The sequence below is a fragment of the Leuciscus leuciscus genome (genome assembly GCF_965113295.1).
Source record: "Leuciscus leuciscus genome assembly, chromosome: 12".
NCBI classification, from domain to species: Eukaryota; Metazoa; Chordata; class Actinopteri; order Cypriniformes; family Leuciscidae; genus Leuciscus; species Leuciscus leuciscus.
In genome coordinates, this window is record NC_138736.1 from 36,438,074 (window position 1) to 36,456,761 (window position 18,688).

Here is an 18,688-nt window from a genome sequence, read left to right on the forward strand (position 1 = left end):
TACTGTATGCACTGCAAGTATAGTATTGTACTGAATATTGTATAGTAGGCCAGTTGAATGTCTGTATGTTCAGCACTTGCATACTGTGAAAATACAGTGACACAATTGCAAAAGCCAAAAAGGTTAAAAAACTCTAAATGAGTGCATGTTACAGTACACAGAAGAGTTGTGCAACTGCAAAATCAAGGTCAGAGAGATTCATTCTGCTTCGGCATCATGTCTTCATGTTGGGTCTGGCTTGAGGACTTTGTCACGTCACAAGCAATGTCATCTCTGGAGGCAAAGGGAAAAACCCTAAAGCAGATCTAGCCTTGACAACATTCTCCACACCTGCTCTTCCTCGTCCTCTTCCTCCTTGTTCACTCTTATACACATACTCTTCCTCCTCTCCTTCTTATATTGTTTCCATCCATTGTTGGTATCAACATTCAGTGCAACATTTTGAGTCAGTTTTGGCACTCTGAACTGACTTGTATGTCCAGTTGGTTTGGCCACATCATTAGAAATAAGTGTGAACAATTTTGAGTCGTTGTGTGCAAACGATGACAATAGTGTTGTAGTTGTGTTTAACTTTTGCCTGCCTGTGTTTAGAGTTTTGAAACACAAGTGCATCACAGTGTGAAATGTAGTGAGTGAGAATGTGTTTAGAGTTTTAGCAAAAGAGTTCATCAGATCTGCAAAAGGTGTCTTGACTACCTGAACTTGTTTAATGTTTTACTGAAAGAGTGATTTATTCGACAAATTGGTTCAGAGAATGGAGTTGTTTTAGCAATTCAGAAAACAATTAAAACTGCATGGCAAGAAGATTCCAGCATGCTGTAAAGAGGCCTCGAGTGCTGAGAAGAGCACCCTAGTGCAAGATACGAAAACACTAGAGCAATTGTGGATATTTATTGTCGTTTTGCATGTCAGAGGGTGTGAAAGAAACTTAACGCTGATATTATGTGTGATACCATGACTCTGTTTCTCAGAAAGTGCACGAGACTTGAGGTCACAGAATCAGGCCACGGCCACCCCCTAGCTCCGCCAGTGCAGCTGTAAGAATGAAACTATCACATTTAACACAAGAGACAAAGGGGCATTTGTTTCATGTGTATAATAACTTGGGGGGTGCGGTGTGGGAATATTTATGAGCGAATTGTGGAAAATATTAACTACTTATGAATATTATTGATTTATGATACTTTAGTACACAAGCAAAGGAAATACCATGTGAAAAAGCACTTCTTTTCAGCATTTAAGGGTGTCTCTACCTACAGCTTTGCCATTCGATATTTGTATAATGCAAAGCATCATAGTTTGGAAATCTCACCGGGCCAGTGTGGCAAGTGACTCTCAGGAAGGACCTGCAAGCACCTGACCTGATAGGTGATGATACATCACGTATCATTCTGAAAGTCGTGATAAGGTAAGTCAACGTATTTTTTTCTGCTGATAGATAGCTATGTATGTGCATATAAAAAATTATACTATACTGTAGAAAAGAAAAGAAAAAAGTTAATGAATGAGAACAAGGAAGTTGTCAAAGAATATTTTAAAAATAAATAAAATTTCCATTCGGATGAATTACTTAATCCGTTTCATATTGAAATACACTCTCAGAAAATAAAGTACATACGGAGTACAATGGCTTGTCACTGGCTGTACCCTCAAGGGTACAATATTGTACCTGAACCTTTAAAAGAAACTGTACATATATGTACCTTTTAATGCTTTTTGACCCTCAAAAAGGTACATATATGTTCCTTGAGGTCCAATAATAATGCCCGTGTGGACACACACCTTTATGAATGCCCGTCGGCATTCGAATTAGCGTAATTTCGGAGAAACACAATCAATCCTTTGCAGATTCCCTATATATATACTTGTATATTTTGATCTGTAGCGTTTACACAAGAAGACAGTAGACATATTCAACATCTGCTGCTGCATTTATTGAACAAAACTTGTTTTGGAGGTTTTTCATGAGATATATTAATGTCATACTGTCCTGAAATTTTGTATGAATTAATCAGAACTTACTTCGTTTGAATTATTGTTTTGTTGACTTCTAAGTGACATGGTTAGCATGTGTCAAAGTCAGTGTGTCTAGCAGGAATATGATGTTCTGTCATGGCTGATAGGATTGGCGACGGTTGCAACATGTTATAAATTGCATGTTTAATAAAAGTTTGTTGCATTGCAAATTGTTAAATTCTTCCTGTCTGACACTGAAATATGGAGAGATTGAATAGCATCTGTAACACCTGATCACTGAATCTATGTAGGCCTATGTTCTACACATGAACAAACAAAACTCAATAACTGCTATTTGATAAATATGACTAAATAAATAAATAATAGGCTACAATAATATTATTGAAATAAATAATACTATTAATAAAAAACAGTTAATATTTTCAGAATTCTTTGCTCATTGAGACAAAAAGCTTAAGTGAATTAATGAAATTTAAGGTATTTATAACATGTTGCATCCGACCCCTGGGTCGGGGTCAGTTGCAACATCTGACTTCTTCCATTCAAATAAATACTGTGAACGATATAATCATCTTTAAATGGCATGGGTAATTAGCAGACAGATGCAAGTTTAATATATACAAATTTGGTTGGTCTAGTCCAAATAGTCTCTGAGTAATTGAGAGAAATGCAAAAAGTGTTGCAACTGTCCCCGGTCTCCCCTATGGCAAGAGCTCTTTTCAGTCGCGTGATTATTTTCTTTTTTCCCCTTGCAGTCCGCTGTAAAAGTATGAAAAAGGACAACATATACTTCACATTTGTGGTCTGTTCTCCCGAATTTAATTTACGATATATTCCATTAATAATTCACTGGAATGCACGAAGAATCTCTCGTTATTCTCCTCAAATCCTCACGTCTCTTTCCAGGTTTGGTTTCACAGGTAAATGCAATTAAGAATCTGTCAAAATGACAGAAATCACTTTGAAATAGTATCACGTAATGCTGAAGTTAATGAACATTTTTGATTAACGCAATATAAGTTACATTACATAATACATATATATTTCTACAGTGATATTCAACCTGTCCGTTATTGCTGTGGAAAGACTCTTTCGCTTGGGGTTTATTTGGTCTGTTGAAATACCTTATTGATGCTTTTACACTTTTAAATTTCCTTTTAATGTTCGATGGTCGAAGGGTGAGTAGATTAATGTCATCTCATTGTGACACTTTTTTTAATGTATTGCGTTCACAGAGCGAGCCTTTTCACTAAATGTTTACAGTTAGGGAAGTTACACCCATAATTAGCGCAAAGCGTCATGGGGCGTAGGAATAAGGTGGATAATTAACAATAGTTACAAGAGCTATAGTTAATAGTTACAAGAGCTATGTTACATTTTCATAAGGCCAAGCACAAATTAGAAAGAGCTTTGAAATATGGACCTTCTTAATTTATTGACTAAACAATTGGTTTCCCCAAGCAAAAGAGTTCTGCTAATAATGACAGAAATTTAGAAAAACCTGTCTTTCAGATATTCCAAGAGATGACATGACACTTCAAAGCCCTAATGTTCCAAACAAAATAAAGCCATTGAAACCAGTATCAGCACTTGCATATTGTAAGCGAGTACGTGTTTTGAAAAATTATTTACAGGCAAAGCATTATGATATCATGGTTTGTGATGCAGCTGTTGTCAGATTCAATACAGTTGGCAACTACTTCACTGTAAAAATAAAATAAAAAAAGAAGTTGGGTCAACTTAAGGCAACTCATCACAAGCTTTTTTGAGTAAACTCCACAAACAGGGACTAAAGTCTACGCAACTCAAAATATTACGTTAAAATCATAAGTTGCCACAACATAAATAGTCATGTTTACCTAATGATTTGCAGAACAAAGTATTTTTAGTTGGCTGAACACAAATGGCCCTATTACAGGTGAAACTCGAAATATTTGAATATCGTGCAAAAGTTTGTGTATTTCAGTAATTCAAATTAAAAGGTGAAACTAATATATTTATTATAACTGCATGATTATACTTTTCAGAGGGCTGACATTTCTGTATTTAAAAACCTTTTTTTTATTGATTTCATGTAATATTCTAATTTTCTGAGATTTTGAATTTGGGATTTTCATAAGCTGTAAGCCATAATCATCAAAATTATAACTTTTGCACGATATTCTAATTTTTAGAGTTTCACCTGTATCTATAGGCCTATCTTGATCAATCAATACATTGACATAGAGCAGTATTGCTTTCTTTAGTCATTAACTATTAAAGTATAAAAGAAACAGTGTCCAGTAGAGGAATGTCATTCAAATGTTGCCATGACATTTGCAAAATGGCTTTGTCCATTTAGAAAAATTTTAACTTCAGTGACAGCACTCTTGCAGAGAAGGTACCACCAAGATCCATGACAATCTTCTGAATTACTTCAAAAGTATACTTCAGTTCTTTTGGATCTTTGTTATGGACCGATCGCTCTTTTACATACAGTGGCATCAAAAAAAGATGTAAAATCATAAAATGTGTCTATACAAAACACGCACTGTGAATGAAAAACAGACATTATAGATATTATTATGAAGTTTATGATATTGATAACTGATATTATGAAGTTATTTGCTGACTATTTTCCTCTCTATATGTGTTCATTCAAAGTAGAATCTCATGGCTGATTATAAAACAACTGGTTATTTGGTTATTTCTTAACCTCTGAAATACTGCAAAACGCCACTGGTTCCTGCATGTCTTAAGACCAGGGTGGGAATTATACCGCGGCCACGCGGCCATGGGTTTCAAACAAGATCTGGCAACTGGACAACCTTGGAATAATATATTGATGTGATATTCATATAACGACGTTTGGGCCATACAAATTACGGGAGTTTCACGAGAGAAATAACAAAACGGGAGGGGGACGGGAGATGGGTGTGAAATACGGGAGGCTCCCGGGGAAAACGGGAGCGTTGACAGGTATGGTAAAGAGGTCATTGCACTTGGAGGCAGACATGAGAAAGTAAGACTTGAGCAAGATGACTACCTTGCCCTCCACAATGTAGCTTATCACATAGAGAGAGAACTTCTTGTCAGTTACCGTGACAGGGCAGTAATTAATGGTGAAGTTACGCACTCTAAAAGACATTCGAGAGAGAGAAAGAGAAACTCGCATGTTGTAGTCCTCACAGATAACAGTATTTTCAGTGTTGATATGTTTGTTGTTGCAGACTTAGGAAGTGGGGAACACTGCTATGCCATAGGACATTATTTTGAAACAAAGCAACAGTTTTTTTGCTTCATTGTCGAACCCACACTACTTTGTTGCAAGTTGGGGCATCTGACAGCTGTTCCAGCTGCAGTTATTCAGAGAAAGTGTCTCTTTATGAATCTTCCGAATGTTAATTATGTTTTTATGTTTTTGAATCGTAATGAGTTGACGAATTGATAAAAAAAATCTGAAAACACATTAATCTTTTAGAGTTTTCGCTTGTCAGTGAAATGCCAATTGATAGTTAAAAAGAATATTGTCTAACTCTGAATACCTTGACATGAAATGTCAATAGGTTAAAAAAGAATTAACTTTTGTCTGATATCTATAGTGGAGTCCTAAATAGTAAGAATACTGCCTGCACATGTCTGAATGTGGAATGTCACTTAATAGTTAATAAGAATATTGTCTGTACTTGTCAAAATGTCATGTAATGAAATGCCAGTTAATAATAGAAACGTTGTATGTACTTGTCTGAATAGTTTAAAAAGATGATACTTAATGTCTGAATACCTCAAACGCCAATATTTAAAATGTACTGTTTTATATCTTATATCTGAATGCCTTGTAATTAAATGCCTATAGTTGGAGATTTTGTGTCTGTATTGTATACCAAATATAGTATTTGTAATACAATAATGCAGTGTTTTCTTTCTAATTTTTGACAAATACATCCACAAAGTACCATAACCATATGCCACAGCTTTAAAAATGCATCAGTATCACATGCATGTATGTTTACATACATTTATTAAATATGTGGAAAACAAATATGTATGTCACATATTTATACTTGTTGTCCATATGCGAGAAACCAATACTATACTGTAATATATGCAGATATATGGTATCATATATGGATGAACTCAAATATTTTCTTCACATGTTTGGACACATACATGTTCATATGTTGCAGGCATATATTGTGTTCTCAGATAAGTCAAATATATGTATAGATATATGTCATACTATTTAAATAAGTACATATGTGGCCATATATTCAATTTTTGTATGGGCATGGCCGCCGTTGCCCTACACTTTGGCCTTCATGCCCCGTGAAAAAAAAATTAGACCATGGAATTAGACCATATCGCATATCGATATAGTTCAAATGTCCTTGCTCCCCACGCCTCCTTTTCCACTCTGCGTGCGTGTTTAGAGCATGTTATGTTATGAGAGGCGAATCATGACTACTTCAGAAAACCCAGCACAATAGGAACTACCAGGCAGTGACATAAGTGTACGCTGAGATAAAGTTTTTCACCTCAGAAAAACTGACTTTCTTGTCCTGTCAGCCGTTATCCTGTACTCGTAGCGCACACTCTTCAATTGCACGCGCAAATGCGGCGGCGCGCGCTGTATCGCCTCACTGATCAAGTGCAAAAGAAACTACGAGCATGCAACGCCGTTACGTTGTAAATTACACGAAATAAAAGTAATGCAGGTATGATTTTCATTCTATTCTATTCACCAGGAGCAGTTTCCATGTTTGATTAACAGTTATTGTTAATATTGTGTATTCACCATGTTAACTGTCCTTTCCATATTAACCCCAAAATGCCACAATTTTTTCTTTGTGTTATTTTTTATATTTTTAAATGACTGTAGTGGCTCATACCAACATTGTATTAACAAAAACTAGTTTGGGACTGCTATTTAATAACTTTAGCATAGGCCTAATGTTTATTTATTAGTACTAGTCTTTACTATTAGTCATATTCTTACAATTTATGTTATATATGTATGTATGTATATATATAGGCAAATTATAACATGTTTACACAAAAATTGTTTATAGCCTATATTGAATGTAAACTTTGATAATCATAATTAATAACTCACATTCTCACATGATATAGAGGACTGAATGAATATTTTGAATGCTTTTATTGGCATTTATGTTGTTTCTATTGTTGTGAGGGTGTATACCTTCTGGATGAAATGGTTCTCTCTCACACACTCACATGATATAGAGGACTGAATGAATATTTTGAATGCTTTTATTGGCATTTGTGTTGTTTCTGAATGCTTTTATTGGCATTTGTGGTGTTTCTGAATGCTTTTATTGGCATTTATGTTGTTTCTATTGTTGTGTGAGGGTGTATACCTTCTGGATGTAATGGCGCTCTCTCTCTCTCATAAAATTTTTTTTTTTTTATTAAAAAAGTCATAATCCATGTCTTATTCCAAATTAGGATGTTTATGGTATCAATCTGAATGGGAAAACCATCGAATTGTACTCAATGGCCTTTGTGCCCTGTCATATGGCCTTGGTGCCCCTAAAAAAAAATAAAAGGTGGAGGCCAAATGGCCTTGCCCCTAAAATTACATAATTCCCACCCTGCTTAAGACACTATTTTGAATGAATGCAAAAAGGCCTTGCAAACACGTCAAATGTCACTGTACGTAAATGACTGAAATTTTCTATCTTCCAAATTTCTCCTTTTGTGTTCTGCAGGAGAAATGAAGTCGTAATGGTTTAGAACACATGGGCAAGAAAAATATTACAGAATCATTTCAGGGTCAACTAAACTTTCCTAAAGTGATATGTTCCATGTGATTAATCTTTCAACACAATAACATTAAATTGGACAACAAATGTAATTATATAGATATGAAAATATGAAAAAATATGCAAACTTGCATTAATGGTTTTATTCAGAAAGCTGTCAATACTGCAGTATTTTGACTATATTTTAGTAATACTACATTTTTTAAGATCGACAACAGTCGATCTTAAAAGAGTACCTGTTCATCCACCTTGTCCAAAAGTGTCTTTTCAAGGGATATGTTGAACTTCCACAGGAGGTCGACGTTACAGATACAAGAAAACGCCTCGGTTACGACTGTAACCTCGGTTCCCTGAAGAGGGAACGAGCGTTGCGTCGAATTGACGCTATGGGGAACGCTTTGCGTGATGACGTCTTGAAGCACATGTAAAATCAGTCCAATGGTGTGGCGGAACGTCAGAGGCGGGTGACGTCACGTACCAGGAAGCTATAAAAGCCGGCCCGAAACAGAAAACGAAAGCTTCGTAGAGTCTGAAGTCGTGCTGACAGGCATGAAGGAGATATGGCAAGGTGACGCAACGCTCGTTCCCTCTTCAGGGAACCGAGGTTACAGTCGTAACCGAGGCGTTCCCTTTCAAGGGAACTCGCGTTGCGTCGAATTGACGCTATGGGGAACGTCTATACCAACGCCACCATAGCTACAAATGTCTGTCCTGTGTGAAATCAATTGCGCAGCACTAGGAAGACAATAACGAGTAGAACCTGACGAAGGTGTGCGGTGAGGACCAGCCTGCCGCATCACAAACGTCCTGTAAAGATACTCCTGATATAAGGGCCTTAGAGGCCACCATACTCCTAGTAGAGTGCGACCGGACAGCCAAAGGAGAAGGCTGTCCAGCGCCTCATAAGCAAGTGAGATAGCCTCAATCACCCACTTGCTCATCCTTTGCTTAGACACTGGACCTCCTTTGTTAGGGGACCCAAAGCGAACAAACAATTGATCACTCTTACGCCACAGGGCAGCTCTGTGGACATATGCGTCTAACGCCCGAACAGGGCAAAGCAAATTATTCGCCTCCTGGTCCGATTTCGAAAGGGAGGAGGACCTCCAAGTGCCACGAGGGAAACGAGATACCAAAGGGTCTTTCCCCACAGACATTCCACCCAAAGGAATGTGGTAAGCATCTATGGCTGCCACATAAACCTTTAAAGTGGACGGGGTTAGACCTGCAGTGAACCGGTCCTGCAGGAACTCCAGAACTGTACCAATTGGGCAGTTGACTGGATCCAACCGACGGTCACTACACAAAGAAGTGAATACTCTCCACTTCAGGGAATAAAGTTTCCTCGTGGAGGGAGCTCTGGACTGTAGAATGGTCTCAGCAACCTCAGTTGAGAGACCTGAATCTATGAGCTGGGCCCCCTCAGAAGCCAAGCCCACAGGTTCCACAGTTCTGGCGGGGGTGAAATATTGAGCCCCCTGCTTGGGACAGAAGGCCCCTCCTGACAGGAAGCTCCAGAGAATGCCCGTCGAGGAGGGACACAAGATCGGGAAACCATACTCTGCCCGGCAGCGCGGGGCTATAAGAAGCAGGCAAACCCGGTCCCTGCGAACTCTCTCCAGAACTCCCGGGAGCAGAGCCACTGGGGGAAAAGCGTACAGACGTAGCCTCGGCCACGTCTGTACCATAGCATCCAGTCCCAGAGGAGCTGGATGCGTGAGGGAGACCAAAGTCCCTCCATATCAGCTCCACCACCTCGGGGTGGAGCTTCCATTCCCCGGGCCTCGGCCCCTGTCTCGACAGAGTGTCTGCTCCTATATTCTGAACCCCGGGGAGGTAGGCTGCCCTAAGTGACAGCAACTTCCCCTGGGACCACAAGAGGATATGGGGTGCCAGATTGGATAATGGGCGCGAGCGCAAACCCCCTTGGTGGTTGATATAGGCGACTACCGACGTGTTGTCCGTATGTACTAACACATGGTGTCCCCTGAGACCTGTGATAAAGCTCCTCAGAGCCCGGAAGACAGCTAACATCTCTAGGCTATAGAATGCCAGGAACGATGATGGTCTTCCCACAGACCTTGAGATGAGCGACCCTCAGGATCGCTCCCCAACCCGTGAGGGAAGCATCCGTCGTTAGCAGTTTGCGACGACAAGGAGCTCCCAGCACTGGGCCCTGGGACAGGAACCAAGGTTTCTTCCACATAACCAAGGCACGTAGGCATCGCCGCGTGACCTTGATTGTGCGAATTGGGTTGCCCCTCGGGGAAAACCCTCTGGTCCTGAGCCACCACTGCAGGGGCCTCATGTGCAGTAGTCCAAAAGGTATCCCGTTGGAAGCTGCTGCCATGAGACCCAACAGTCTCTGGAACTGTTTGACAGTGAGTAGCTGGCCTAGCTTTACACTTTTCACAGCTGCAAGGATGGAATCTACACGTGGCGGTGACAGGCGCGCCTGCATCAACACTGAATCCCAAACCACGCCTAAAAAAGTGGTCCTCTGAAGTGGAGAAAGCACACTCTTCTTGGCGTTCAGCCGTAACCCCAGCTCTTTCATGTGGGCGAGAACAACATCTCGATGTTGAACCGCCAACTGATGCGACTGAGCTAAAATCAACCAATCGTCGATGTAGTTCATGATGCGAATACCCTGGAGGCGCCGAGGCGCCAGAGCTGCATCCACACATTTGGTGAAAGTGCGGGGTGATAAAGCCAGGCCGAATGGAAGAACTCGATATTGGTATGCTTTGCCCCCGAAAGCAAACCTCAGGAACTTCCAATGACAAGGACGGATGGAAATATGGAAATATGGAAATATGGAAATATGCGTCCTTGAGGTCTATCGTGACAAACCAGTCCTCGGACCTGATCTGTGACACGATTTGTCTCAATGTTAACATTTTGAACTTGAGCTGAATGAATGACTCGTTCAGAACTCGAAGATCTAAAATGGGACGCAATCCCCCGTCCTTCTTTGGAACTATGAAGTACCGGCTGTAAAACCCGGTTTCCCTGTCGGAGGGAGGTACATATTCTATGGCCCCTTTCTCTAACAGAGTGTTTACTTCCTGTTCCATAACCAGAACCTGCTCGGGGCCCACCACTGTGGGCAGGACCCCCATAAACCGAGTTGGGCGTTTCTAGAATTGTATCTGATACCCTTTTGCCACGGTCTGCAGGACCCAACGAGAAACATTTGACAGTAGCTTCCACGCTGTCAAAGATTCTACTAGAGGTACCAGCTTCTCGAGACTGGTTTCTGGATTGTGTTGCTGTTGAGTAGTCGGTTCGTCGCCCTGTAACGGCGCACCGGCAGGGAATGACCGAACAGACTGCTCTAGCACCCTCCTCAGAGGGGGCGGGCATCCCGAGGCCACTACGTTTCCGGGTGAACCTTGAGATATGTGCTCGCCGGAGACCGCTGCGCCCTGTAACACCGGAGGCGGCAGGGTTGGCAGAACGGTCCCCTGAGGGCACCGAAAAGAGACGGCTCCGTATTTTTCTCCTGCTGTTGAGTAGTCGGTTCGTCGCCCTGTAACGGCGCACCGGCAGGGAACGACCGAACAGACTGCTCTAGCACCCTCCTCAGAGGGGGCGGGCATCCCGAGGCCACTACGTTTCCGGGTGGACCTTGAGATATGTGCTCGCCGGAGACCGCTGCGCCCTGTAACACCGGAGGCGGCAGGGTTGGCAGAACGGTCCCCTGAGGGCACCGAAGAGAGACGGGCACCGTGAAAAGAGGTGTTAACCGCTCTGCTTCGGGGGGACTACCCTCATTTGTCCTGAGCCCTCAGACATCAGGACTTTTTCCCCAGCAGCCTTCTTGGCGGTAATAACGGTCCGCAGATCCGTTTTACCCCTCGAAGACTGCTGGGTTTGAGAGCGCCCTCCGTGTCCTCGAAATTTTTGTGGGGGAGCACGGGAGGAAACGCTCTGTTTCTGAGTGGCACGGTGCTCAGCGCTCTTTTTAGATGAGTGAGGCTGCTCCCGCTCAGCAACCTCAATAAAAGAACGGCGGGGGAGAAGTTTCTGAAGTGCAGCTGCCTGTTTAGAAGCTTCTTGTGACTTCGCTACAGCACTATTAACTGCGTCTCCAAATAACCCTTGCGTGGATACTGGTGCATCTAAAAGAACATGTTTTTCTTGGTCCTTTATGTCACTTAAGTTGAGCCACAGATGCCTCTCAGTGGCCACCAGGGCTGCCATAGAGCGGCCGATGGATTTAGCCGTCTCCTTGGTGGCCCTGAGAGACAAATCTGTGGCTCTACGCAGTTCAGACACCGTATCAGCACTAATACCCCCGCCATCCTCAGAATCACCCAATAACTCAGCCTGGTAAGCCTGCATTATGGACATTGTATGTAAACACGCTGCAGCTTGACCGGCGGCGGCATAAGCTTTATGAACCAGGGAAGAAGTAACTTTTACTGGCTTGGATGGAAGTGCAGGAGCCTTCAGAGAAGATGCCGTTGCTGGAGAGAGATAGCTCGCGAGCGTCTCTTCCACCCTCGGCATCTCCCCATAACCATGCTCTTTATAATTGTGAATGGATGAATAGTGTGATGTTTGTGCAGTATACACTCGATATGACACTGGTTTCCCCCCACGATCTCGACACCTCGGTGTGGAGATCGGGGAAAAACGGAAGGCTTCTGCACTGAGGCTGTGCACGAGATGGCAGGAAACGTTCGTCGAGCTTGCTTTTCGAACGAGCGCCCTGCCTATCTTCTGGCCACTCAATAGATAATCGCTCGACAGCTCTAGTGATAACATCAAGCAATTCTTCAAACGCATGAGACTGAGGTGGCGAATTCTCAGACTCAGCGTCAATACTAACAACGTCCAACTCCTCAGAGCTGGACAATTGCAGTATTGGTGCCTCCATTGGGGGGGAAGAAACCGCAACGCGTGCTTCCACACCCTGATGAGAGGCACTGGATCTATCAGAAGGAGGCTGAGATAAGGCAGAGCCCGTCTCAACATCCACTGATAGATCCATTTGCGAACCCCAGGTCTGTGATTGCCGCGGCGGGACCAGAGCCCTGGGGAACGCGATCGGGATTGAACCGAGCCAAGCGGGATCAGAGCGAACGCAATGGAAGCGCGTCGCGATGCCCAAACAAACAACACAAAGAGCGCGAGTATCACCTCCCGTTAAATAGCGCGGGCAGGGATGGACACACACTCTAAACTGCTGCTTGCTCGCCATACTGAATATATATATATATATATATATATATATATATATATATATATGATATAGACAGACAACACCAAATATACAGACAGATTTCACACAGAGCGCAACTGAAGACTCAGAAAGCTTTCGTTTTCTGTTTCGGGCCGGCTTTTATAGCTTCCTGGTACGTGACGTCACCCGCCTCTGACGTTCCGCCACACCATTGGACTGATTTTACATGTGCTTCAAGACGTCATCACGCAAAGCGTTCCCCATAGCGTCAATTCGACGCAACGCGAGTTCCCTTGAAAGGGAACTCCACGGAGATCTGTAAAAAAAAAAAAGGGGAAAAAAAGTCAATAGGAATCACCAGAAAGTTTTACTATTGTAAGTATTACTAAAATGTTCTAAATCTTTATCAATAATAATTAATATTGACTCTAAGATAAGAAACCAGGTAATAATAGTTGCTATTAAATGGTTTACCTCGTCCTTTAGAAAAAGTGCAGGCGGCAGACTATCTCTCTCTGATCTCCTCAACTAGTGTCAATACATATGAGCAAACATCTAATTTAATATGACAAATAACATACAGTTGATTATAAAAATGATTAATACCAGACATGTTCACAAGTCCCTAAAGGCCAAGTCCAAGTCAACTCTTTGTTCCTTTTTTAACAATATTTCTTTCAGCTAATTATTGTAATTAACAGTGTTTTGAAATTTCAAAACGGATTTCTTCAAAAATGTCTAATATAGCATATCAATTACTTAAATCATTCATTCATTAATTTTAAATAAAAAAAATTATCCACAATAAAAACTATTACTTTTATTTATTTATTTTACTTTTACTTTACTTTTATTTTACAGAACTACATAACGTTCTGCCATTTGAAATGCAGGGAGTCACCACGAGAAAAAAAAAAAAAACGTGCTGTGTATTTTGAGCTATTTGAGTTGCCGTAGTTTGCTGTAGTTCTAGGTAGTCATGGGTAATGTAGTTTTCCAGAGAGCGCCGGCGGTAACAAACAACGTGTACAAGCGATACAGTAAACAAAAAACGACACACTGACAGGAATGTTGTTTTTTGTGTTGTTTACTGTATCGCTTGTACACGTTGTTTGCGCTATCTAATAGATACCAGCAGTGACTCAGAAACGCTGGATTGAATAGGCAGGACACCGCTAGTTAACATTAGCAGTGGCAAGCACCCAAAAGTGCGCGAAATCGGCAGCACTGGTAAATTAGATCAGGCCATCAGTTTGGGAAGAGCACAATATACATAATATATGACAAATAACCAACAGTCGATTATAAACATGATTAATACCAGTGATTCTGCAGAAACACTGAATTGAACGCAGCACTCCGCTACCGACTTCTCACCAGCAGCAGACCCCCAACCGTGAAGTCTCAAACTGCGCATGCGTTCAGGGTTCAAACTAAACACGCACTAACAAAAAACGCCACCTTCAATGAAAACTAAGCAGATTTAGTCTGAACAACAAAACATTGTACGTTTTCAACATTCAAGAAACGAATTTGTTGAATCAACTTAGTATGATGCATGAATACTTCCAATAAAAATAGGTCAGTTCATTTTACTGTTTTGTGTTTATTTGGAGAACTTTTCATTTGTTGGCTTTCTTTCAACAAATGTTTCTTTGCGAACTCTCCATTAGTTGAAGCTTGTTTCTGCCACAGAATAAAACATTGCAAGAAAATTTCGACTTTTTATGTCACAATTGCTAGTTTAAATCTCGCAGTTCTGACTTTATTTCTAAGAATTGTGACTGAGATATAAAGTCAGAATTGCGTGTAGTCGCAATTGCGTGTTATAAATGTTACCAAGGGGTACCGTTCCTTTAAACCAGGGGGGGGAACAAAAAATAACTACAATGTACTCACAAAAATAAGCAGATTTATTGACACAAACCAATAGGACAATACATGTCAAATCAAAGAAAAGAAAATACATTGTAGAACAAAAAAACTAATTCCCCCTCGAAGGATATTAATGACCAGCCAACCTCCTATGAACCCCAATACAATCCCAATTTTATCACACAAAACAACTCAAAATAAACAAAGTAAATGAAACAAACAAAAATAATATCAATTGAAAGTAAACCATACTCAAACCAACACACAAAAAAAGAAAGTCCACTGCAAGCTTAAATCTCATGCAAATAAATAGTTAATGTGCTTTAAAGCATCAGTATAGTACAGAGAGTACAAGAGTTGGCTGGCAACACGAGGCTGGGAAGTGACATACAAACAAGGAAAAAAAATAAAAAAGAAAACACCCCACTAGCCAGTACGAGTCACAACATCCATACACATTGCGCTGGAGGCATACAGCGCGCACATATCAGTACTGGCTAGATGGGGAAATCAAAACAAAAACTCACGAGGAACAGCGATCAACTAAACCTAATACAAAAAACAAAAACATGATTAGCAATACAAATTAGCAATACACAAAAAGATCACCACAAAACATTTATTTAATCTCATTAGAAAATAAAATCAAGACACATTCAAACACTGTATAAAAAACCTCAAATTACCTGCAACACAGCCACTAATCCTGGACTAACTTCCAAGATAGAAACAGGCGTGACCAACGGCCTACAAATCCACACCGTTTGGCGTCTATATTAAAAACAATTCCCTAATTAAATAAAAGTCTTCATAAATATGAAACACAGCAATCACTATTTATTTAGCCTACCTGCTCACCAAACCGTTCATGCACAAACCAACATGGACCTGTCACCGGACCGCACAATGTTTGTGTCTGCATTAAAAACATCTAATTCAGTGAAAAAAGCTTTGTAAATATAAAACAAAAGTGTCAACATTTGCTTGGCCTACCTTCTCAACCAGACCACGTCTGTGCACCAACACACAAGGAACGGCTACCAAACAGCACAATTCCCCACAACAGATTGGACTTCCTCTCTAGGCCTCCCTAGAGGTGCCTGCTTAAATATCCTCTACCTACCTGGCCACGCCCTCCACTAATTGCCATCTCACCGGCTACATAAAGTCAGAAATAAACTCACAATTCTGACGTTATAACACGCAATCGAGACTTTATATCACGCAGTTCTGACTTTTTAACACACAATTGCGACTTTATATCACGCAATTCCTTTTATCTCAGAATTGCGTGATAAAAGTTATAAAGTCAGAATGGTGAGATAAAAAGCCACAATTACCTTTTTTATATTTTTTCTGTGGCTTTTAGTTTACACTGAGTAAATAGCGGTATAATTTTTGAATACAAGGGCCCCAAACAGATCTTGCTGTTTTTGGCACTTGATTAAATAAATGCTTTGTTTATAATGAGGATGATGTTTTAAGCTATGAAACTTGCATGTCAAAAGATCAAGGAAAAATCTGATTTTTCATGTCATGAACCTTAAATTATATTAAAAGAGACTTTTTATTATTAAGACACAAACCAGATATTAAAATGCTAAATAACATTCTACAGGCATATAAGGAAGAGTAAAATATAATAAATATTTTCACTATAAATAAACATTGTACTTACAGACAGACTGGAAAAACAAGATGACCATTTATGTATTTTAAAGCTTATTTTATGATATTTTAAGCCAATTATTGATGCATTCTCTATCCTCTTCCCTGCATTAGTGAATGTCAACATAAAATGACGTCAACAACAACTGCTTCAAAAACCACTCGGAGCATTATAATTGCCTCGTTTTTGTTGGCATGTTTTTTTATCTATTTGTTCTACCTCACACCAACGGAATTCAAATATTCACCCATAAACTTGTTCAAATGCCCTGCTGATCAAGGCCAGATAAATAACATCAGCACAAAAACATGCCTCAACGTTCTTAAGATGCAGAACCTCACATGCACTGTGAATATCATGGATAAACCCCTGATTGGGGTTGAAACCCCAACATCTGCATCAAAATCCTTGACTGAGAAAGAAGAACCAGAAACCATTCTATTGATCTGGATGTGGCCTTTTGGTGTTAGTTTTGGCTTAGGACCCTGCAGTTCGGCTTTCAATATCCATGGCTGTCGTTTAACAGATGACAGAAATCTGTTTAACCAAGCACACAGGGTTATGTTTCATCATAGAGATATCAGTGGGGATTTATCCAACATGCCGAAACTTCCACGACCTGCCTCCCAGAAGTGGATATGGTGGAATATGGAGTCTCCAAGTAATTCAGCTTCACATCCCCCGCTAAAGGATCTGTTTAATCTGACCTCAAGTTACCGCCGGGATTCAGATATTCCAGTGCCTTACGGTCGGCTCACAGAGGCCACAGAGGAAGAGAAAAATTATACTATCCCAAAGAAGGATAAATTAGTTTGCTGGGTAGTAAGTCACTATAATCCAAGCTTTAGGCGTTCACAGTACTTTACTGAGTTAGTGAAATACATTGATGTGGAAGTCCATGGAGGACAATTCAACAAACGAATTAATAATGATGATTATATCAATGTGATGACCAGTTGCAAATTCTACTTGTCGTTTGAGAATTCCATTCATAGAGACTATGTTACACACGAGGTCCACACGTGCGTTTTGTTAAGATTTAAGGTCGGGTTTTTATTTCAGGAACACTTGCAACACCCAGATACAGTCTCGGTAACCATCTCAACAACAACAATGCTCTTCCCTTTTAATCGTCTCGCGATACTCTCTCTTCTCTTCCATTCTCGCGACCTTTTCAGATCTGCCTTCTCCAAATCTCGTCTGCCAAGCTTTTAGCTTAAAAATCACAGACAAAACAATATACATACATCCTACTGTGCAGATAGAGCATGAAAAGAACAGAAACATTAAATATACATGAATATCCATAACAAGACATTACGAAAATACAGCAAAATTAAACAACAACTGTGGAATAAAGATGACTTGTTTAAATACACTGAAATTAAATACAATCGTATTTTAGATTAATAATGGGGGGGGGGGGGGGGGGGGGTACATTACACCATTACAACTACATGACTGAGAAGCTGTTCAACCCTCTTGCGATTGGTACCGTTCCTGTCGTTATTGGCCCACCGAGAGAAAACTATGAGCAGTTCATACCAAGTGAATCCTTCATTCATGTGGATGACTTTCCATCCCCAAAAGAACTGGCTGATCATCTGAAACTCATGGACCAAAACGAGGACCTGTACAGGCAGTACTTCACCTGGAGAGAGCATTTTGTTTCAAAGGGAACATCATTCGGTCTTGCCCATGCCTGTCGGATTTGTGATCATATTAGAAGGAATAAGCACTACAGTGTGGTCAAAGATATCAACAGCTGGTACTGGGGTTAGAGGCAAGTCATGAGTAAATAAACGTTATATTTACCATTACGTTACACAAACCATTATAAATGAATGGAAAATTATCTTTTCTTTTATCTTTTATACCTGTTTGGGGTAGGGATTAAAATGGTTCAAAGAATAAAATCAAATTTTTTAATGTTTTTTTTTTTTTTTTCTGCAGAATGTAATAAATATTCTGTTATGTTTTTTTTTCAAGACATTTGTCAGGATTTTGTCCTTAAAATGCTGTTGTGTGTAATAACTTCTTATGTATCTCATCCCAAGTTTCCGTTGCTAATTCCAAAACGTAATTTTAGAGAGATTGATAGACTATCATGTGTGAAATATACGCACTGTAATTTTTTATTTTTTTTATTTATGGTATTAAAAAAAAAACGGCTATGTGGTCGCCTGAACTTTACCAAAAAAAAAAAAAAACAGT

General features: G+C 40.3%; 2 protein-coding genes across 3 annotated transcripts in view; both read left to right on the forward strand.

Annotated features, from left to right (window-relative positions):
• The window catches only part of LOC309511155 (uncharacterized protein), a 154,532-nt gene that overhangs the window by 39,590 nt on the left and 96,254 nt on the right, over nt 1-18,688 (forward strand). The window lies entirely within an intron of this gene.
• LOC309510700 (4-galactosyl-N-acetylglucosaminide 3-alpha-L-fucosyltransferase 9-like) lies at nt 1,287-18,420 on the forward strand. Its single transcript, XM_082185572.1, has 3 exons — nt 1,287-1,408; nt 16,588-17,496; nt 17,880-18,420. The coding sequence occupies exons 2-3, from the start codon at nt 16,604-16,606 to the stop codon at nt 18,253-18,255; spliced, it is 1,269 nt and encodes a 422-aa protein (XP_082041698.1). The 5' UTR covers nt 1,287-1,408; nt 16,588-16,603; the 3' UTR covers nt 18,256-18,420.